The sequence below is a fragment of the Austrofundulus limnaeus genome, unplaced genomic scaffold (genome assembly GCF_001266775.1).
Source record: "Austrofundulus limnaeus strain Quisiro unplaced genomic scaffold, Austrofundulus_limnaeus-1.0 Scaffold25, whole genome shotgun sequence".
Classification (NCBI taxonomy): domain Eukaryota; kingdom Metazoa; phylum Chordata; class Actinopteri; order Cyprinodontiformes; family Rivulidae; genus Austrofundulus; species Austrofundulus limnaeus.
Window position 1 is genome coordinate 1,143,622 of NW_013952427.1, and position 24,857 is coordinate 1,168,478.

Sequence of the window (24,857 nt, forward strand, 5' to 3'; positions counted from 1 at the left end):
TCCTAAGACATATGTCTGATCTTCTTTAACCAGCCATAATTCAGTCGCTAACTGCCTAATATTGTAAGATTTATTTCATATTATTTATTTTTAATGTCATAAATTGACACAAAACACATGCAAGCCTGCATTTTTCAATTAATAAAAAGTAATTTCTCAGATATTTGTAAAAGATTTGTACAACTAATTAATGTTTGTATGTAATAAATCTTAATATCAACATTTTCCAGAATCTGCCAAATTTATGAAATTCTATTGGCTGGAACAAACCTGCCAGATTATGCTAATTAGATCTGTACATAAACAAAGACAAATTACTGCAATAAAATGAAATGCAACTCTGGGATTTGGATTTTTTTTCTATTAATGGAATAAATGTAAAATTTTTGGCAATTGCTGAATGTCTTAATTGTTTGATTTTGAATTTCAAAGGCAAAATAACTCCAACTTTAAGGACAGGAAATAACTCCATAAAATGAAGATCTGAAGCCCCTTCAACAGAGGAATTGTAGCTTTCAAATTCTTGTTGTCTAGTTCCGTCATGACATAACCACCAAGGAAGTGTGGGCTTGCATGGCTGCAACAGTAACAAGATAGAGGACAGAGGAAACGTGAGCTTGTGACAGAGAAGGAAAAGATGGGTGGACTTTGTCTTGACAGTCATGCCAACCTTACTCAAACATCTAGGTTAGAGTTTATGCGCACCTGGCCAGTTGCAATCTCAAAACCTTAAAATTGGTTAACCTTGTTTGTTATATGAATATCTGATCCTTATTTATTTCACAAAGCAAAAAAGGAAAGGTTTTCACATTTTCTTGCAAAACATACTTATGATGACTTCTTGGAAGTCATTACAACAATTCTGTCTGACACATGGCACAACATTAAGTGTGCAAAACACAACCTCTAACCTGATTCCAAATCAAAATATATTTTCCATCTCATGTCTATTAATTTTCATGTATTTTCCTTCTTGTTACAGCAGCTTCCTGTCAAATTCTATCACAGTTCCTGTTAACAGTCTGAAGCTGTACATGCCTCACATTTAGCAGTAAGTAAATTTGACAGTCCTAATAAGGCTTTTAACGTGCAAAAATGTCATCGTTTTTTAAGTTCTGGGAGCTCAGGAAGTCAGGAGTGAGAATTTTTTGGCTGAAGCAAGGGTCAGCCAATTTTCATCATATCCTCTCTAATTCACCCATTCAACCTGGCCATCTGTTTAAAAAAAAACACTCCTAACACACATGCAAGCTCAGGCAACTTGACACCCTTTTTCAAACAGGGCTTCAGTCCACCTGACTTTCCTGTGTACAAGTCCCATCTGCTGTCCTAACTGTGGGAGAACACATTTACTTACAAGGGTTCAAATATAAAGATGAAATTATGACTCATCATAGATCAGACCTTGTTTTAGTCTGAACAGGGCTAGGTCTATGTGAGCACGCATTTGTGTTATGTCTATGGATCTGCCTCTGTGTGTCTGTGTGTGTATGTGTGTGTGTGTGTGTTTGCCTCTTTGCCATATGTGCCCTGTGCTGATTTACAGCACCAGGGGCCAGTGCACACAAACAAGGCCTCATCTTCATCTGCCACACACATTGAAGAGCCGACCGCCAACTTTTTCTGCTCGTGTGTGTATCTGTGTGTGTGTGGACTTGACAAGTGTGTGTTTGTTCGTTTTCCTCTACACACACACACAGCTCTCAAAGTGCCCCCATGCAAGAAAATACAGTGCAGTACCATCCACTGAAATAATTATCCAATAAAATTACTATTTGTCAACTAGAAAACTATTTTCACTCCTCTCCTTTATTAATTTTTTTTTCTTCACAACATTGGAAAATACTTTTAAAAACACTAAATTCCACTTTCAGCCTTGATCTAATCTTTAAATCGTGCTTTGTAGAGATCACTTTAAAATTTCTCTAAGTCACAGATTCAAATTGCTAGGGTTTCCAGTAGAAACAAACATATTAAACAATAAATTCAGTCAGTTTACAGGGTCAGCATCTAACATAACTTTACATTGGCATTTAGCAATTACCATAGTAAACGGAAAGGTTTATATTACGCTTTATACAAATCAGCGCAACACAAATTTTTTTTAGGTCTATTTCACTGCTTGTTTTTTTATTTCTCGTATATTTGTATGTATGCGTCTGCACTCTCATAAACCGTACTCAGTCTGTTCTGGTCGACGCCCACTCTGTCTCTTCTCCTCTTTACCGCCCACAGCTCCAAAGTACGCTTTTTTCTGCATAACGTGCAGAGCTGTCAGCTTGACAATTCAAAAAGTCAAATCAATACAGAAGGAAGCCTCAAAAATTTTTGCTGACTCTTGTCATGCATTACCTCCTGGTTTAGCGTTTCTGAATCAGGAGCTGATTCACAGAAACAGTCAGCAAGCTCATTTTGAACGATCACAAATGTTTGAGTTGTGTGGCAGGCAGCAGTGTGACCTGTAGGACCATTAGGCATTTCTACAAAATAAAAATTTTACATTACATTTGCCTTGATGTAGCAAACAGGATTTCTCTTTTAAGTACATGGTGTTGAGTTAAAACTAAGTCATTGTCATGTGATAGGTCAGTTGCACAATTCAGCTCCGAAGGAACTATTAATGCTGAAAAGCACAAACAGGTCAACATATATTCTGTTCATGGCTTTTCTAATAAACTTCAATTTTGCCTTTTTCTTTCATTTTTAATGCAACTTTATTGTCAAATATTGTTTTTAGCAAATTTGCACAGTTTGCACTTTAAGGAATGAGAAAAGTATCCGTACTTTTTCCATCTATTCATTTGCTGCTAATTCATTTTTGATGAAAGGTCTAGTCAGACCACATTTTGCAAGAAAATCAACAACATTCTTTTGAATCAACATGATCATGTTAGCTAAACGTTGACCATGTTCATATAAAATAAATTTCAAATGCCACACAAACACACTTAGGACTCACTTTTAAACTAACTGAAATCTATGTAAAAAGTAACTAAAATTGACCCAGAGTAATATTGATTTTTTTCATTAAAGATCAAGTGAGTTTCTAAATTTAATTTTAAGAAATACCGTATTTATTCGTGTATATTTTTATCATAAAAAGCATAAAAAATATAATTCTCATACTACCTCTAATTTCATATGGACTTCAGGATTTTTCAGCCTTTACAGTCTTTATATAGATATCAGTAAAATTATCATTTGACTGTTGTATCAGTTTTTAATTTTATTTTAACAACATATGTACTAAAAAGGTACACAACAACAAATGTATAACTACAACAAAAACTATCAAATGTTTTATTTGGTGTGATATAACAAACAGATAGAGCTATGTGGCTCTAACAAGTGTGGATGAAGCTGAATCAAAGCCTTCAAAATCAGGCTCACCATCATCAGTATCATTAAAAGTTTCTGGTATTCCTCCTCTGTAATAAAGGCATCAGAATCCCACTCAACAATCTCTCTCCTCAGTGTCTCACAAGCGCCCCCTCTGGTGGGGAAACTTTTTTCAGGTAGACCAACTTTTACAGAACACCGGTAGACGGCAGCCATTACAGCCGATCATGTCAGGGGTAGACATAACCATTGTTTAGGTTGTCCGAGACAACCTATTTTTGTTTCGGACAACCAGATCCTGTCTCCTGATTGTCCGGTGGACAACCAAGAAAAAAAGACCTCGATTAAAGTTCTCTGACGTGGGTGTCCATCATTTGTAAAAATGAAAGGGAAAAAAACTTGGTAAAACCGAACAGAACACTAAACTGTAACTTTTAATAAGGCCATCTACACAGGATACTCCTATTTAAGTGAAAATGTTGACTTATGAGCAGAAAGAAGCTTATGAATGTTGAACTCTATTTGAATGAAGAAAATGAGGAAATTTTATTCATGCAGATCCTGTCAACCTGGCTGACTGAGAACAATTACATAATAAACTTCGTCTGCAGAACAATATACTTGTTAAATTACATTTTTCTTGAGATTCTTTTGGACAACCAAAATGTTTTGCGGACAACCAGGTTTTGTCAACGAAAAATATCCTTATGTCTACCCCTGCACGTGTTTGTTGTTCCAGAAGCGGCCCGGTCGCACATTGATGCCATTAGTTGGTTATCATTACTTAGCTGCAGGACTGCCTTTTTTCTTTTCTTTTTTCACATCATGTTGCCAGCTTGGATCTGTTACTATCTCGCTCGGAGGCACGAACGAGTTTTAGAGGTAAGCTCACTTCAACTGCTTTTTACGATGTGGTTTCATTTCCGGACTCAGGGATTTTGTGAATGAGGCCGATATTTCAGTTAAAATACATCAGCAAAAATATTTATCCGAGTATAGTACTAGCCCCCAACTTTGTGCATGATTTTATGGATTAAATTTTACGTATTATACTCAAATAAATACGGTCACTCAACAGATTAAGACTTCTCTGAAGGGACAGTCTCACACACTGGCCTTTTCAGCATATTATCTCAATTATGTTTTGAATGTGTTAGAGAGAGAAAAAGAAACAGAATAATGAGCACAGACTTCCAATCTAATAGGGTTTGGCTAATTTCAGATAATTACAAAAATAAACTACAAATATGAAACCAAACATAGCTGTGCAGACATTGAAACACTTCCAAGGTGGTGCAAAAAGCGGTGCATCACCATATTCTAACATTTTCACATTATATATTGCAGTTCAAAATGAGTGCTCAGCTATTTTTCTATTTTAGCATTCAATGTTGCCTGTTACCCACGTTTAATGAAAATTATTTTATCATTTTATTATATTTTACAGAGCTTTCGAGATGTTTTTAACAATACAAAATTTATTTTTCCCTTCCTTTCTTTTATTAAAAAAAAGTTTACCTGAATATAGGTGTATGGCCAGGCTTGGGTTTATTCCATGAGAAGTGTGAGGGCACTGATAGGAACTGTTCTGCAGGCCCATCCTTTTTCAAGCTGTGTAGGTTCTCATCTGAAGGAGAGTCCAGATTAGAAGACATATTATCTTGGTCATCTAGCCCCAGCTCTCCTTTCCCAGTCTGTATAGATGTTCTGTCCTGTGAGGTCTTTCTTGTCTTTAGTGGGATGTCTGTCTCAGATGGGCAGCACTGAAAGGGTGACATGCCTACAGAGGGACTTCCAGCCCAAGTGTCCTCTGTCACACTACCCCTGGGGGAAGGTCCTGGCGTGGGAGTGGGCGAATGATGAGGAGACAATGAACTTGGATAGCAAATGTCAGCACTGGAGTGGCGCCTTTTCCCACAAGGTGAAGTGGGACGTGAAGAAGGCCTGGAAGATGGTCGCGGGCTGAGCCAGTTTTCATCAGTGACACTGTTGCGTGGCGAATGGCAGGGCGACTGTCGAGGGGAAAGAGTGGAGTGAGAGTGGTGCACGAAGGGGGGGTGATGTTGATGCCAGAAAGACTGCTCCTCTAGAACTCCACCACCGGCTTGAGGGGAGGCACAGCCTGGAGAGGTCAGAGGGGAGCCCAAAGAAACCCTGGCAGCTGCTTCATTCAGCTCTGAGTCAACATCATCATAGACATGTGAAAATGATTCACAAGAGGAGGCATCGGAAAACCAGCTCCGTGAGGACAGGCTGCTGCCTGGACTGGGGCTGAGTGAAGAGTCTCGATATGAGTGATCTAGTGGCAAATACAGGTGGTCTCTAGACAAGGTCCTCTCTCTGTTGTAATCCCCATCAGGACCATTGGACCTCATCTCCCCTTCATTGCTATCCATTTCCTGCTGGCAACTAGGGGAAATGGAGGTAATCTGGATACTGGGGCACTCGAAAGCCTTTGGTGCTTCCACAGGAGCACTGGACAGCAAGGGGGAGGTGGCATACTTGGAGTCTTGTGCCTCATAGCTTAACGGCTCAGATCCTGGTTTATGTGATGGAAGGCGTGATGAAGTGTTGATGACTTGGGATTGGGAGTGCATGCCATGTCGAGACAGACCAATAGACTGGTGGTTGGTGATCATAGACTGAGGCTGGCCCACATTTAGGATATAGAACGATGTGTTGTCATCTGGATCCAGATCTAGGATGGATAAAGGAAAAAAAGGATTATCACTATACCAGACTTTACCAGGTCTTTTATCATTCCCATCAATGTAACAAAACTGCAATTGGAAAAAGATAAAAAAAACATAACTGAATTTCAGTCTCATGTTTTAGACTTGCATTGACACTTTTGTTTGAGCCCTAAAAAACATTAAAAATGGCATAGTATTTTTAACATTAAATTAAGATTTGGTCCCTACTTCCTCTTGGTCTAATCTATTGCATTTCAAAACAATGATTAGACAAGAATATTTATTTTGTTCACATACTGACTGCACTGGAATACTTTAGTCTTGCCACAGCTGTACTTTCAGACAACATTGCACAATATAAGCACTTGTAAACTTGTTGGCTGCTACGATTAATTGATTAATCGACAACTAATCGATTATTAAAATAATTGATGACTAATTTAAGAATCAATTAATCGTTTTCTTTTTTTTCTTGTTCTTTACTTTGTTTTTCTCTCCAAACTGCTTTGACACCTTCCACTGCCACATCTGCCTTTCTGTCCTTGACACACATGCACAGTAGTGGTAACTGAGGTAGGCCGTGGACGTCACAAGTAGGGCCGCACCCATTAGTTGAAATAAACGATGACGTCGATTATGTAAATTTGTCGACGCAGATTTTTTATTATCGATTCGCTGTATTACATAACCACCAGGTGAATGTTCATGCAATTCCATTTCAGTACCTAAATGCATCATTGCGACCGTATTGGCATAAGAGTGGTGAGTTTTTCATGCTTGTCCTGAACGCAGCATCAAGCAAGAGCGTAATGACGTCAGCAGCTGCTGCTACAGTTCAGTCTGAAGCTTGAAAACAAGCCTCGCAGCTCCTGGAGTAAAATTTACCGAACAGACCGCCTCTGAATTATCTGGTGGATTAATTATCTTGTGAACACGACGTTCGCTTGCTCAAAGTAAATAAAGTAGCACCACTTTCGTTATTTCATCCACCATTAAACAGAGACCGGTGTTAGGTCGAGCCACGTTCCCCCATCAGACGGTTCCCCCAGCGTCTCAAACAACAGAGGAGCTTCCCGACACACGTCTGACCTAAAGAGCACAAGCAGCCAACAAGTGTTGGACGTGTTCTGGATGTTCAAAACGTAGCTTAAATACCTTTTATTTATTTTAACTGCATCCTCTTTTGTTTATTTGATTTAAACTTATTTGCCTTCCATGGACCTCCATAACACATCTTTCTAGCGGGGAAATGACATCAATAGAAATATGTGGAGCTGGATTTTAATTTGTGCAATAAGACAAAACAGTCTTGTTTTCAACAGTTTTCACCTTAAAGAAATTAGTTACACAACTGATGTTACAATACAAAGAGTTGGATGTTGTCTTGATATTTGTTAATTTTTATATATTGAGAAATATGTTAAATAAAAAATAATTAATAAATGTTTACTATAGTTTTTCCAGAGTGACTTGAATTTTGCATGATTTAGTTCATTTGTTAGATTGTTAACATCTTGCACTATATTTCTTTTACTTGAATTTTATATGCTTTGGTTGAGATTTTATATTGATGTTAAATCTTTTAAGCTTTTTTTGTTAAAGAATTGACTCTAGAGTGCATATTTTGTGTCCATGAAAAAACTATTAAAGAAAATATTACAATATTAAAGAACTGTTCTTGTTAATTTGATGAAAACATTTTAAATTTCCAGTGCACTCACATCAGAATAACTTATAGATTTGTTGTTAGAATAATCGATTAATCGAAAAAAATAATCGTTACATTAATTGATTAGAAAATAATCGTTTGGTACAGCACTATAAACTTGTATTGTTTGACAAAAAAATCACAAAAATTATGGGAATAATTGTGTCATAAGTTTGAGTTTTATTCTAGTTTTAGAAAAGTGGATGTCCTAGTGTTGCTGGGTAGCAGGCAGTCAAACCGGCATTGTTCCAAGAGGGATAACCAATGAACAACAGAACGCAGGAAATAAATTCACACAACGTTGCATGCTGCTGGCTGTCATCACAGCTAGCACTAGCAGACTATTTATACCAAAGGTCATCCAGCACAGGCAGCATATACACACATAAACAGACACACACATAAACAGAAAGGAGTCCATTGTGTGTATTGGCACTATTCCGCTAGAGTTTATTGATATACTTTCACTGGATATGCTCAGCTGCTCCCACTAGAAATGTGCTTTCTCTAAGTGCTCTAAATATTTCCCAGGACATGGTAATTGAGTTTTACTTTTGCATTAGAAAAGTAGGAAGTGACAATTTTAACAGCTTTTCCAAAAAAGGATCTTCTTTGCCTTCAAGTGAATATTGACATGATAAATGTATGCTTTGTGAATGCAGTATAAAAAAAAACAATGCCCAAACTTAAATTTTGTCATGCATTAAGGTGCATTTTCTACTTTATTGTTCAACAAAAAGACAAAAACTAAATTACTAACCTTCCTAAAAAGTCAGGAAAATGGGTCAATGAGTGCACTAAAAGCATCTGGCTCAACTAAAACCACAGTGTAGCCTGTACAGGATACAGTTGTGAAATCCTTAAACAACACTTGTGCATGCTTCTTAAATACACCCACTTTGTGCATTCATATAAACAGACTTGGGTGTATGAAAGAGGCATAACACACTTCCAACACATCCACATTTTCCCAACATTTTATTACTTTCCTTAAATTACTAAAACATGAACCTGTTATTGGATTTGAGCTAGTTAAGCCTGATTAAATAAATTGATAACAAAATAAGATACAAAATTAGGGAAGAATAGTTGAACCAAATTGGCATTTTTCCCCCTTTTCTCTAAGGAGTTTTTGCTAAACACAAGAGTTTGAAAACATTAGAACACAATCTTATGAAACAGGAAATACTTGACAACTCTATACATTAATTTTTCATAAAAGCATGATATGCCCATAATGAAAAAATGTTTATAAAGGCCACATCACATTTTAATGTTTTAGACAACTTGTGAAAATTTTGTCCAACACTGAAGATTTCTTCATTAAAGATGAAAAAAACCTTCTGGAAGCCTTGGATGTATGCATACTGTAATGCTAGCTATTAGATCAAATCTACGGAGTAATTTAGTCATAATAAAGTTTTCATAAGTCATCAAAAGTTTTGTCTAAAACATTATAGGATTAGACAAGGCCTTTAAGTCATAATCAGCAGGATGTGAAGAGTTTAAAAATGGTGGTATGCAAAGATGCAGCGTCAACTCCTGCTCCAAAGGAAAGTGTGTTACAAAAGATGAGACGACAGCGAACTGCTGAAGACCATACAATGTACTTATATAGTCTATCAGTTACCTCAACCAATGAATGAGAAAAGAAACAGATGGGACACATAAAAAGGTCTCTGCATTTATATTTTTGCCTATTTTATCCACCAAAATAAATAGTAAAGAGAATAAACAAGTGTTAGTGAACAGATGAAGGTAAGACAAGAAGAAAACAAGTTGCCTAGCTCACAGCCCTCATCTTGCACTGAGCTAAGATTAATTTGATACCTAAAACTTAACAGCTTTAAAAAAATAGGGTGCGTGGTGGGAAACCCCCTTGCTACTGCCAAATGTAAGTCACCCTAGAAAAGGTCAGAGAGGACCATGTAGGCCTATAGTTTAACAAAGGCCTTGGTTGTAAACCTCTTTCTCAAAGACCTGTGCGTCACACACTCCTCAAGTGTCCATACATCAGACCGCCAATCTGGTTAAATAAAGATCTCTAAGAGGCTTTGCTGTACCTAAGCTAATAATAGCTCCGCCTCACTGGGAGACATTTCACTGAAGAAAGGATTGGTAGATGTTTGTGGCACACCAAGACCATTGTGTTCTCGTCGTAACAACCGGAAACAGGTCAATCCAATGGTGGTGGGGCTTTTACCATGGATGGCTACTTGACATGAAGCTCAACAGGTCTCTGGCTGACTAGCATACTGTTAAAACATTCTAGTTTGGGGAATAATCTGTAGACATTTTGTCTGTCCATCCTCCTATCCTCACACCACACAAAATATGTGACCAACAACGACCCACGGTCCCACATTTTAAGAAAGCCACTTACTACAAAGACAGAAACGGCTGCAGAGAGGATGATATGTTAACGCTGCACGCTTCTACTGATGGAGCCAAAGTTCAGTTTGTTGACTTCATTTTGTTTTTGTATACACAAGCCCATAAACATGCAGATTGCATGAGAGCGTGTGCCCTGATGTGCATGTTGGTACATTTGCATGGGAGTCATGTGTGTTTTGCTTACGTGTATGTGCAAATGCTCTCAACATATATTACTTTCTTAGGTTACTAACGAGTCCTAACATCATGTGGCACTGGAGCAGGAGGGTAACTTAAGCTAGGGTTCCCTTTGTGGTTGGTAGGCAGGTTGATTAGAAAAGGCTCTGCTTACATCCCATGTACAGATGGCTTTGTGTTTAGGCTGGTCTCCTCTTTCAACTCTTTTCAAGAGCTGCTGATCAACAGAACAGAGTAATATTGTGCCAACGCTCCAAACAGCTTGGCTTACCATACACTTCAAACACCATGGCTTAAATGTAATAATAAACCTCAGATAAACAATCAGGATCCACGTTTTTAAACATCTTTAATATAGAAGTTTTGTAAACAAGTAAAAAAAACATTTAGTTTTTTCATCCTGTACACATCAAAAGGCTATCTGAGGGAACCTGTGGACCACCTGTACATCTGGGAGTGACTCTACAATGTTAAAGATTTTTTAAGGCTTATCTGCAAATTTAACAAAATGCACTTCATTTCAGAGGATGGTGGGGAGGAGCAGCTTTCTGACCTTGACACTGTTCCCAACACATTTTACTATCTGGGTGTTAACAGTGCTTTGAAGGCGGCATGTTTGTGATCGGTCCAGCACTCATGAGAAGTTAGCTGTTGAAGGCAAAACACAAAAAACTTAATGATAACTACATCTGCAGCAGTAGTTTTGCTTGGACGTGCAAGACTTTTCATGTGGAGTTCACATGTTCTGCTCATGTCTCTGCGGGTATTCTTCAGGTACTCTGGCTTCCTTCCACATTAAGCTGTGATTATACTCGAGCATTAGTCCTAGCACAAGTGAGTTGTGATGCCAACACATCAGAGTTGTCGTTCGTACTGGAGTTTGAGATGTGTATTCAATACAGTTTTTCCCCTTTAACAGCAGATTCCTTTCCAGATTCCAGAATCGCTTCCTGAGAGTACTCAGACAGAAAAACTTGTTGACCAAGCTCTTGGTAACCTTCTATTGCTTCACAATAGCGTGCTTGCAAACACCATCACTGTGTGGCACACTGACTCCACCACTGCTGGCTAGAAGAGGCTGCGGGGGGTAATAATCAGGACTGGAAATAACTGGTTGTCCTCTCCCCTCCCTCAACAATATCGCCAGCAACCGCTGCCTCTCCACCACCTACACTGCATGATGCTCTCCAGCAGACGGTACAGGAGCATTAAGAGCCACACCAACAGACTCAAAAACTAATTTTCCCATGGGCCATTTAAACTCTGAACACCAGCCAAACATCCTAAGTGCAATTTCTTTATTATTGGTTTTGTCACTGAATATATGCAGTATATTGTTGTTGTCCTATATGTCTTTCTAAGTTCAGTTTCATTGAACAGGCTTGTGCGATGACAAAAAAAAAAAGATTATTCTACTATTCTATTTTAGATGGCACTACTAAAAAATGTTGCTACATAGCAGAAGTAGCATCCAAGGAGAGGAAATTTTTCCACACACAAACATTTAAGTGCAGTTTCAACTTCTCTCCTTCACTTTTGATACGCTATATTATGTAGCATTTAATGAAAATGTTCCTCTGTGGATTTTTGTTTTACAAAATACAAATAAACCTGCTCACAAGCGCTGCACTTATAAGCTCTCTTTCTGATAGTGCACCACCTGCATAGTGCCTAACTTAAAAACTTTGCATGACCAGCACATAACACAACTCCCACGTAGGGGAAAAACAGGCACCATTAAATTGAATGTGTTTTCCTGTTTCCTATTCTACAAATCTAACAAACTGTTTCACTTCCAGTAACAATATGGCAGCAATTGCTTTAGCAGTAAGTTCCAAGATAGTATCCTGCTGCGATCTAGCTAATTTAGCTAAATGTTGACACAAATGAAGAGTGTCATCCTTTGATGATCAATCAAATAATTCCTTATACTGGTAAATTAAAAATAATCATTTCTAGATTTTATTTTTAATAACAAATTAATAACCAACACCCTCTGAGGAAAACCAGATATTTACAGCGATTAACAACAGCACTCACATCGTTAACTTTAAGGCTTTCCAAGAACTCTGTGTCTGCCTGGTGCCCTGCATTTCTAAACACAGAACTTGTGACGCATTTGCATGCATGAACTGCAAAGCCTGGCCTACACCTGTGACTCTAATACTTGATAGTTGGGTTTTGGCCAAATGGACTAGTGATCTCTGTAGCTGTAGGGTGTTAGGTCTAGATAAATCTAACAAAATGAGTCAACTACAGTTTTACTGTTAAACTACCATCATAAAGTCTACCCCCCAAAAATATATATTTTATATGACAAAATCCTAACAATACATCTCACATTCTTCTTGCTTAAGCAGAGCCTTGTTGTGGTATCATCCTGTAATGTTAGGGTTATTTCAATAAGTCTTTCTGTGTCATTCTAGAAGACTCCGTAGCCAACAGAGGCTTAACAACAGCAGGCTAAGCCAATGCTAACATATGCCATCAGCTAAATTAAGCTCCTAATTAACAATCTCATGCTGAGATAACATTATGGGATAATAGAGTGCCAAGTAACCACCTGAACTAAATATCTACCAACAAACTAACACTCCTTTGAAACTAACTAACTCTTAGGCTCATTAATTTGGTACTCTGATAAACTTATGTTAAAGTGTGTTGCTTACTATTTGAGTCTTTATAAGCAGCAAAACAGCAACAGAAGCTTTATCCTCTGTATGTAAACATGAACATGAATTTTGGCAGCTCTCTAAGCACTCTTTAACTGTATACATGAAAACAAATAAAACCCAAATAAAACCTTTTCAGAATGCAAGTAGCAATAAAACAACGTAAAGCTAAAAGTACATAAATGACAACAAATTTTAGACGTTCCATTTCAAAGATGAACAGCAACAAGTCTTTCATGAAATACAACAAAAAAGGGAGTGAGATGAACAAATACAAGATACAAAATAGAAGTTTGTATTGGATAGGGCCAGCCACAGCACATGTGAAGAGTGGTCTCTGAGGCGAGCATAAGAATAACATTACAGGCTGCTGCTAACAGGGGTGACATTTAAACAATCTGTTGGAGCTGACTGTGCATGTGCCTGAAAAAAAGAAAAAAAAAAAAAAAAGAGAGAGAGAGAGAGAGAGAGAGAGAGAGAGAGAGAGAGAGAGATCCAGTGCAGTGCAACTTAAGTAGCTATGTGCACCAATTAAAAATGAATGTCAATGTAAATTTCCTCCAAGCCATGCTTATCCAAATCATAGCGGTTATTATATTAGGGGTGCTATACTCCTATGATAGTTTAACACTTTTCTATCAGCCATGTCAACCTCTTCAAATGAGCTGATTACATTTCATAGCAGAAAAACACAGTCCAATGAGTTGCCTGCAAAATATGGTGGTGAGGATAAGAAACTATTGTTAAACTGATTTCATTGCAACAAGTAGAGCCACTGTTTCTTTAGGGAAAGCCTTGTCATGTAAAAGTAATGTTATTCTTTGTTCTGCTTATGATTAGCCCCGCAAATTGTTCCAAACTGAGTCAAAATACAGACTTCAGGCTATACATCAATTTTTAAATTGTGTTGATAGATCAAGTAAAACAAGAGTTCTGATAAATAAATTAAATAACTTTTTTTTAATGTCTGTTGGGAAATTTCCAGTCAGTCTGCCTGGAGGCATTAATTGTATTAATTGTCAGGTGCCAAAAAAAAGGTGCTTGAAGTTTTTCTGACGACTGATTGCACACGATACATGTGTACCAGTGTGGGATGTTGCCCAATCCTACTAGTCTGTATGTTACTTTTTATAACTCTTTTTAGACAATATGTTCCCCTTATTCAACTTTATTCATAAATTACAAAAACTAAAAAAGACCAGAAAAATAGCTAAAACAAATGTGCCAATTAGGGGTGGGCAATATTGGCAAAAAATAAAATTAATCACGATTAATTTTGGCATTTAGTCAATAGTGATTATAATGAAGAAATAATATGTCATCCACTATTTGAAGTAATTTCAAGGTGGCAAACATTAATTGTGGACAGTTTTTCTGATGATTAATTGCACAGGATATGATTTTGTCCAACTCTAGTGCATTAGGCCAAATGACATATGATTTACAATGTCAGACTAAAACCAAGTGGAATGCAAACTGCTCTAATCCTATTTGGCAAGACCAGCTTCACAGTAAAAAAAAAAAAAACAAGAATGAACAAGAGAAGTAAAAAAATAAAGAAAGAAAACTGCAGGAGATTTTGTAAATTGTAATACAGCCTCTGACATGTTGGTACAGCGCAACCATAGCTTTAGTTGCACTAAATTTAAACTAGACAGATGCCTCACATAGTTGCTCATGCCTCGCCCCAGAAAACAAACGTCTCATTCATCACACAGGGTGCCGGGACCCCCTCATTTCAGCAGGGTTAGGGGCATCCACATGATGATCTAACTCCACATGTAGACCATACCCATGACTGTCTGACCTCTGACCTACCGAAGTATACATCTTCATGTACTTGCATCCCAATAAATGCTTGTTTGTTTGTTTGAAACATATAGCATTTCATCTCCAAGTCTAAAATTCAAATATTTAATCAAACACATCACAAATACTTCACTTGGAAATAACTCAAAATTTATTTTCTTAATTTCTAGCAATTTTAATTTGAAGCAGCGGGATAAGGAAATAAGAAAAATACTCAAGAAAGTTTTAATGAAATAGGACAGGTTGAACATTAGTACTGTATAATAAAAAGTTAATCTGGGGAACAGTTTAATGCATAATTTTTCAGTCTTAGATTTATACCTCTATTTAAAGCAGTCATGAAAAGAAATTTTATCAGTCAAAAATGTAGAACGTTCAGTTTTTTTAGAATGTGTCATTTACTTTATTTTTTTATTTTCCTGGAATGTACTGTATAACAGCTGTTGAAGAAAGAAATTGGCCATCCATATCCATAAAAGTCTAGACAAACACATGCAGGCACAACTCCTACACCTGGCTTGAGTGTGGTAGTGCTGCAGCACTCACCTGGTGATGTGGCACAAAGCATTCTTCCACTCCTCTCCTCGTTATGATCACAAAGTGCCTGAGCAGTAAAAAGTACAAGAGTGCAGACGTGCCGGGACAACAGGGATTCTCCTGATCTAAGTACGAAGCAGTCACTAGAACCTGCCGCCTGCCCTCTGCCACTCTCTTTGGGAGCTCAAAATAGTCCACCATGAGAGCGATGTAATTTCAGTCTTTCCCACGACAAGGACTGAGAGGATCGTGCTCTTGGCTCACAGACGTGGAGCGACGACAATAACACAGACAAGGACAAAAACCTAGTTGTACTTTGATCATGTCATTGTCATAAAAAATGCAATGGCAAACATTCATATCTAAGCATGGAGATCACACAGGTATGAGAAAAGTCACTGCAGATCAAAATCAAACCTGACTAGTAACGAAGTGGTTTGTGGTTACTGCTGGCATCTGGACATTTCATTAGCCTAGATCAGTCTCTCTGATGTCACTGGTGGTTTCTCTCACATCCTGAGAGAACTGTAGGAGGAAAGAAGGCTCAGCCATCCTTGCGGCACGTCTACAATTCTGTCGGACTACAGTAACGATAAAACCACAAAAAAATGCCTTCAATGTGTAAGCTTCAAAAACGCACGGAAAAATTGTCAGTGGGTTATAACGTTTTTTTAAAAAAGGCAAAGAGGAGATTAATAGGTAAACAAAACAGCTATAGGTGTTCCCCTCACCAGCAGCTAGACATTACATGACCCCCCCTCTGCTGACACTTCATCCAGCCATCTGAAACCCACATGGTTTGAAAGAGCAGAAAGCCAGACACTGCCACATTGGATCAACTACTCTGTCACCAATAAAGAACACCGCTTCCCTCTGCCTTTCAGGACTTCTAACACCCTACTAATTTACCACAAAGTCATGATCCGTCCAATTACCCATTACTTCATTTACCATTTTATCCTTACAATCAAAATTCTCCCACAGTACAGGAGATGGTCCTTTAAAAACCATATAATAATAATAATAATAATAATAATAATAATAATAATAATATGTACAAGATTTAGACCCAATAAAGAATTGGTTGTGGTAAATTATACACATAAACAAGTCCAACTTGCTAAATTATATAAAGCAACTTTGAAGTTATTGTCCACGGCAGATGAAAACATCTCACGCATCACCAGCACTGCTACTTTCAGTGTCGTTTGTTTCATAATGACGGCAAAAGCACACTACAAAGTGAAGAGTTCTTTGCTGACACTGATTTTTGCATAGTTACTCAAAGTATGACTCATATCTAATAATGTGGTTTCATTCACTAAGTGGAGCGGTATAACTTTTTTTTTTGGTAGTTAATCGGTCTATCATTTTGAGGAAATTCATAATATTAATTCATTCTGTAAATCTTATAGGACTTTTACTTTATTCCAAAAGTTAAATGTATTTGTTCTTTTTTTTCTTTAGTTCAGAGTTTATTTTTTGAAACACTGTGTTGGTGCACAAATAACTTTCTCTTGAGATTCAGTTCACCAAAAATATATCTTCTGACATTTAACACAAAAATTATTTTATGAAATGTTAGTGATGCCACATTATTCTGGCCCAGGGCAAACAAAACAAGCACAATCTGTGATAGTGACAGTACACATTCAAAAGCTCATGTTGCTAAAGTGATTGTGTGAAACATCTGACAATTTTTTTTCTTTGGAAAGTAATGTCTTGCTGCATGATATTGAACACATTTTTCTATTTATGGACTGATGAATATTACTTTTAGTTCTTATAGGAAAGCCCTTTAAATTTTTAAACGGTGCTTAAACACCAAGACTAATATACAGTATAGTAGCATGGCCCATTGTCAGTAGTACCATAACACTCATATTTCTCAGTGCACTAAGTGCTGACAGTGTTTCCCATACCATTGTACAAGTAGGGCAACCTGCAAACCAAACAGAACCGACCAGTGCACCTAACTGTTCTTTTTGTGTTACAGTATTAACACTAGGGCTGTGTATTGGCAAGAATTTGGCAATACGATACATATCATAACAGAGGGGTCACGATACGATATATCCCGATATATTGGGATACTGTAAGCAAGGCAATATATTGCGATATATTGCGATTTTTTGTCCAAAAATTCTATTAAATAAAAACCTCTTACTGACAAAAAAGAAAAGCTAATGTTTACTTACAATGCTAATGCTACCCTTACTCTCTGGCGTTCAAGAGGTAGAGGAGCCAAATGCCTGGCTCACTGCTGCCAACTAGTGGTCAGAGGCTGAACTACAACATAAAAATGGACGGTTGGCAAGAAGGATGACATTTTAAACCTTAATTAAAAATCGATACAGGGCTTTAGAATATCGATACAGTATCGGGAAATGAAATATCGCGATATTTCAGTGTATCGATATTTTCTTACACCCCTAATTAACACTGACTCTTAGTAGAATCCACACCAATTGTCCTATCTTTTGAGACACAGGCATATATGATATGTGTGATGTCATGAGTGGAGGTCCCCATTATGGGAGTAAATTTTGACTATTTTTTTAATGTCCTACAATAACTTTCAATATTTTCTCGTATAAAACTGAAATATTGTGTTGCAGCAGATAACTCTTCATAAGTTCTCCTTCCCTCCGTCTGCACGCTATGCAGACATAAGAATATGTACAACAGCAGTAGTTTTTTTTTTATTCCCCACACTGTAATCAAAAAAAGTGTTTTTTGTGGTTAACTGTGGAAATGAAAAGATGTGGATGTTCGCTTGCTCAAAAGTCCATTTAACGGTTGGCTTCTGCTCTCTGGGAGCACTGCAGATCATTTTCAGCAGCATGTGGAAGATCACGCGTATGGCAGGCTGTTTTTACATTTAATCAGCTTCAACACATATTCCAGGTATCTGAAATTAGTTGATGACTATAGTTATTTTTTTATTTAAGTGATATATATGCAACTAATGTAAATTAAATTGAAATGAAATGTTCAATAAAATGCTGCACAATTTTTAAATAAATACTAGTAGTAATATTCTTGCTGTCAATCATCATTCTTTGTTCAACACCCCACCAACGCCCTAGCCCTGCCTCCCAAGGCCAGTACTCCAGGGCAATGGTTCCCAAACTTTTTGTCTTCTGACCCACAAAATATCCATGGCAAATACTTGTGACCCCAAATATTACTGGTCTGAGTACACGAACTTTGTTAATAACCCTAAAAACAAAGGCTTTTTGACAATCTAAACAGCTTGTACACAAATATAAATACTTATTCATACTTTTTGTGTTTTTGTAATAGTTATAGGGAAAATATTACATCAGCAATTATTTTATTACCCTTTAAATTGMTTTCTGGAGATTATCCAAGGTGCTTCATGACCCATAAGTGGGTCCCAAGCCCAACTTTGGGAACCAAAGTTCAGTGGTTCCCAAACTTTTCAGCTTTTGACCCACAACATAACAGTAGCAGAGACCTGTGCCCACAACTATTTTTGGATGATAAACATTTGTATCAGGTCAACTAAACATGGGCATAGTAACAATATTTTTATACTACATTTATCCATTTTAAATACACTAACCTCACTCATTTATAACAACTAAGGCAAAAATGTAATTAATTCAGAAAATCTTTTCAGGACCCCACCTTGATGTTTCGGGACCCCACTTTGGGTCCCGACCCCAACTTTGGGAAACACTGCTCTAGGAGAAACACTGGTTGCAAATATACTACAGAGTTGGAAACATTTCCAAATGTGAGTGCAGACATTTGATAAAAATATGTTGTTTAACACTTTGCAATTGCAATAAAAACACAGAAGTTATCCAGTGGGCTTTTGATGTGTAAAAAGAGACTTCAAGTATTTGGCAAAAACTAGTCTCCGTCAGGTGACGAGCAGTTCAAGTAATTAAATGAGTTACACAGAACTACAGCAAACGCAGCTGAGTAGTTAGTTCAAAACCCTGCCGACATTTGCTGCTGATGGTTTGGTTGATAAGCTTCCATATTTTTATGATAGTGGATGTTTCAAATTTTAAAACAATCTTTTATAGTGGTGAAAAATCAATTTACAGTATTTTGCTCTAATTTACCCATTCATTATCAAGGGAAAACCCTTACAGTACGTTTGCCTAGTGCCTGCAAATAGAACAATGGAATATTTCACCTCAAAGAGCAAACTGTTTCCTGAGCAACAAGAAAAAACAGTGACACTCGTAGAAGAGGCAGGCACTCAGACAAGCAGACAATAAAGAAGAGAAGAAAAAAAGACAGACATAGAGGTGTAGTTTACTGTGCCATTACAATGATTTTGTAACCACGTCACATACACAAGAAAACAGCAACCTAACCGAGAGGTGGGCTGGTAATGAACAGGAAGCGAACGTTCAATAAAAAAAATAATAATTGAAGAGGGCTGTACTTTAAAAGATGAAAGCTGCACACTCGTGGTGCATCTGTTAAAAAAATAAAACTTTTCCTGTCTTCACATTGAGAGTTGTTACCACCTGCTTATAAGAGACTGAATTACCGTAGAACTTAAGACGAGTTTATTCAAGTTACAAGTGACTGAAGAAAAAAGAAACTTCAGATGTTCACATTAAAGTTTGCCCTGGTTGTTAAAAAATGAGCCAATTTGAGCCTTGACTTTAGATAAGGAAACTAACACAGAAGTGAGAAATATATTGTGGCTGACTGTTCCTGTACTTCACTCCAGTTATTAATTCAGACAGGTACCTCCATCTGTTTACCATGTAGGCCTTGTACTACAGTCAAGACGAGATTAAAGCCACTTGCACAGTGGAGCTTTTATTCCAGTGCTTATTTCAAATGGATTTTCCCCCTTTTCGTCTCCAATCCAAATCAAACTCCTTTAAAAAATAAAAAATAAATTCAAGGGGAAAATACAGAAACCAAATTTTTAAAAAGGAGTCATTTTATTTTGTCCAAGTTTTATGACAGGATACAGCCACAAGAATTCACGTTCCACTGAGTGATGCCCAGAAACGAAACAAAAGATGAAACTGAACTAAACATGGATTGATTAACTGGTGTGGGTTCAAAACCAGCTTGTGACATTCGTAGCATCATTAAGCTATGTACTTTATACCATATGGCAAAATCACAGAACATTTTATATTTCTCACAAACCTAGTAAAATCAGCCTTCCTGAAAACATACCTATAGCTAAAGGAAACGCTTCATCAGATCACATGGTCAATATGTATATAAACAATGTATAAATTACAAAATATAATGATCAGTTTGTATTACTTATATTATTTATCATTATTTATTGAATCCTGAGACGTGACATTGAATACAAGGTAAGTTTGTTTGTTTGTTTGTTAAATTAGGCTTCCAAAATTATTCTGTGTGAAACGTGGTGACTTTTACAGTGGGTCGACAAAACGAGCAATTACGTTAGCATAGCTAGAGTTTCAAACCTATGAACTCCTGTACAAAAACAAACATTTCAAACTTTATTTGTTACTAACAAAAGCTAGTTTATGATATATTTAATTGATGGCCCTTTTATGAAATTATAGTATGAAAGTTAACCAAATTGACAATAAAAAAATTATTTTATTTAAGTTTTATTCTTTTTCTTTAAAGGTTTACATTTATTTATTTTTTACCTAAAAAGAATGACAGATAGTATGGTATACACCTAAGTTAACAAGGAGTTTTAATGTTTGTTTCACTGCAGGGCGGGACTGTTGTGCCCTCATTGTTTTTTAAGGTATGAATGAGAAATGAGGGTCAAAGTTGACATTTTCCAGATGCTGGCAAAGCTTACTCAAGAACGTAACTGATGCGTATCTGTAAGAGAGAACTTATACCTTATAATTCCAATTGAAAACACCCTTTCTAAACGCTTGTCCTAACCTCTGATGTGTCTAACATCTTTGAAAAGACACACGAATTGCTTAATTCACATCGACATGACAGGTGAAACCTGCGACAGAAGCCTCGCTATATAAATGCAATGCCATCATCTCAAGTTACTGTGACAGTCAGGCAAGACTATTTTCATGTCTTGGTACTGCATTGTCACAGCAACAGACAATTTATAGATTCTGAGACAGATCTTAGATAAACTTTAGGCGTATTTATATATTTTTTTACAAAAAGTCTGAAAAAAAAGGTGTGCAACCTGTGACAAAACAAAACAACTTCAACGAGATCTAATTTACTTGTTTTAGTAGCTAATCATCATGTTTATTTTTCTGTTGTATCTTATTCTCTTAGCGACTCTGTAAAAAAATTACTTTGTGGAACAAAAAAAAGCAGATATAACATGTAAAGACAGAACATAACCAACACAGAAAGGTTCTTCCTGAAGTTTGTCATGGTGTTAATGTTGTGGCTCATCTCACCTTCAAGAATGCCCTCTCCTAAGGTGAGTGTTTGGACTTATTCTGATGAACCACTAAAAAAAACTCTTTACTACACTTTTGTCACTTTACTTCAAGACCTGAAAGATGTACTGAGGCAGCCAATCTGCAAGACTCTGAACATTATTAAATGAAGCACAACTTGTTGTTTTTGGAGCCGCATGTCATTATTTTAACAACTAAAATGTGTTTGCATTTACATGCATAAACACACACACCTCATAGTTTTTGATCCCTGAAACCTTTCTTTAACCAGGTCAGTCACTTGAGAACAAATTCTTATTTCAATAACGACCTGGCCAAGTGGCAGCAACATGAAAAGGGTAGGACGGCATGATAACTCACAACTAGGGCTGCCACGATTAATCGACGACTAATCGATTATTAAAATAATCGATGACTAATTTAATAATCGATTAATCGTTTTCTTTTTTGTTGTTGTTGTTCTTTACTTTGTTTTTCTCTCCAAACTGCTTTGACACCTTCCACTGCCACATCTGCCTTTCTGTCCTTGACACACATGTACAGTAGTGGTAACTGGGGTAGGCCGTGGACGTCACAAGACATTATACAGACAGGCTCTGGTATCATGGCTACCTGACAACAGAGCTCAAAGTGTGGGATCATTTTAAGAAAATGAAAGAGAAACCTGTGTAATATCTGCAGAGCAGATCTTACCTTCCACAGCTATTATTTTAGTTAGCATATAGCTAAAATCTAACGATAGTTATATAATAGCAGCTGCATTCTGGCACGATAAGCTGTATGTTTTATATTCAATTAACGTATGATCCGGTTAGTCGACTAATCAAATAAATAATCGGTGATTAATCGATTATTAAAATAGTCGTTTGTGGCAGCCTACTCACAACAGATAACCAAACATCATCCTACAGAACAAAGGTATGTGATTGTGAAGCGATGCCCTCACAGAACTTTTAAATAAACAGGATGAAAGAAGTGATCTTTAGAGTCACTTCTAAATGGTTCTAATTGTTGAAAAAATAGAACAGAGTAAAGCTGAAATGAGAGGATGGTTAAAAGATGTGCATGCTTTAGGGATGCAAAGATTAATGTAGCTCCTGGAACAGAGTAGGAGCATTATTGCGGATGTAGTGACCAGAGATAGGATTAAGGTCTTATAAATCAACAGAAACCAGTGAGGTTGTCTGCACCAGGGACTGCAAGGTTTAACGATGAGTGCTAGAGGGAGCTTCGATGACAAATTGAATAGCAGCATGGCAAAGGGTGCCCACTTTAAAGAGCAGTGTTTTCGAAGCATTTCTGTAGATGACATCGGCGTGTTTAAAACTTTTATTTTTACCAAAAGACGTTTAGCCGAACGAAAAGAAGAAGACCGTTAAGCAATCCAAACACGACTGTCTTACAAACATTACAGCAGAATTTTGACTCCGTCTTTCACATATTTTGTAATCAAAATACAACTTTTGACAACATAAGTTTTTGTTACTTTGCAGACACCACATAGGCTACATGAACCCAACTATAATGCTCCTGATGAAGGACCAATTCAAAAGCTGACGAACAGCAGCATACTCTATTGCAGAGGAGACCAAAGTGGGGCCTGCGGGCCAAATTTGGCCCGCCAAGCCATTTGATTTGGCCCACCAACAGTTGCCAAAGTTACAAGGTTGTAACCTGTTATCCTATAGGTAGAAACACAGTATTTCCATTGGTCACATGGCTATATAAAAGGGCTGTAGTGAAGGTAGTTTTCAGTCATGGTGCTGACATATCTTTGATTTATTAGGATTAAACATGAAACAACAACAAGAAATATTTAGATCAGATTTAACCCCACATGTAGATTTGCACACTTTATAAGGCCACAAAAACTCATATTTTATCAATTTATAAAATGTCCCATGAGCCTTTGCTACTTGAGCATATGGCAGACTTTCTCCAAGTGCAGACTAAAACAAAAGAGGGCTATTGCATAGCTTAATCGTTAAAAATAAAGGACTTTACTTAAAAAGTATTTGTATTTCATGTATTATATAACTGCATTTGGCCCGCAGCCCTGGATAGATTGTCATTTTGGCCCCCTCGGGGAAAATGTTTGGGCACCCCTGCTCTATTGTTTTCAAGCCTACTGGCGCTCCTCACCTGTATGCAAACCTTTTTAAATGTGATATCCCTGCTGTGTCACTGACAGCACTGAAAAACATGGTTTAATGTTTTGTTTGGAGAGGGGGGAACTCTGCTTAAGAATAAGCTTCATTTTAACCAATTTGTTAAACAAATTTGGAATTAATGCAGTAAATGATCGGCCACTTCTGCACACTTGATATGTTTGTTTTGGGATAACTTCACAGAATCATTCATATTTGCACCGTTTTATTAAGGCTGACTGTAAATATAAAAAAGGGTGCACATGTAAATTTACAACACTGGGGAGGGGGTGATGACAGCCTTTACGACGTTGTAACAAGACGTCTGTTGCGAAAACTACAACAAAAAAAGCAGTAGCTGCTAACTTAGCATGTCGAGCTAATGACAGCTGGTGGTCTGTTTGACGGCTTCAGCAGAAATTATACATGAAAGGGTTTAAGACTAAAAAGCCTCAAAATGCGCGCGCGCACACATACACACACACACACACATACACATACACACACACACACACACACACAATGTGGCTGTGTGTGTGTTGTGTGACAGCGGGTAAAGTTAAGGCAACAGTAGCAGATGAGTAACTTACAATGCGCTCAAAGTTTACTACACAGTCAAACACACCGAGCCTGGAAACCGTAAAACTCACTGACCTACGGGGCCTAACGGCGGCGGCGGCTGCACGTCCTCTCCGAAGATCAGCCTGAAGTCCAGCTCCTCGTTCCCGGGGCAGTTTGCAGTCGTCATCGGCTTTGACAGGTCGGGTCTTTTTACCCCGCCACTTCGTCGACCGCGCTGTGGGTGGGGAGGGGGAGCGAGTTTAAACGGCGTCCTTAAAATGTCACAACATTTAACGACTTCGCTGCCACGGCGCCAAACTTCAACTTTTGCTCATTTAATTCGCGAGCTTTTCGGCCGCGCGCTCTCTCTCTCTCTCTCTCTCTCTCTCTCTCTCTCTCTCTCTCTCTCTCTCTCTCTCTCTCTCTCTCTC

General features: G+C 37.5%; 1 protein-coding gene across 2 annotated transcripts in view; it reads right to left on the reverse strand.

Annotated features, from left to right (window-relative positions):
- nfatc3a (nuclear factor of activated T cells 3a) overlaps nt 1-24,857 on the reverse strand; it is a 74,243-nt gene that overhangs the window by 48,947 nt on the left and 439 nt on the right. The window contains exons 2-3 of one of the 2 annotated variants that reach the window (XM_014004543.1): nt 24,520-24,661; nt 4,858-6,037 (exon numbers count right to left, since the gene is read on the reverse strand). In XM_014004543.1, coding sequence (XP_013859997.1) covers nt 4,858-6,037; nt 24,520-24,613 — 1,274 coding nt within the window. In that variant the 5' untranslated portion in view covers nt 24,614-24,661. Of the gene's footprint in view, nt 1-4,857; nt 6,038-15,338; nt 15,483-24,519; nt 24,662-24,857 lie in introns of those variants that run through there. The other variant, XM_014004544.1, reaches the window with a different exon arrangement.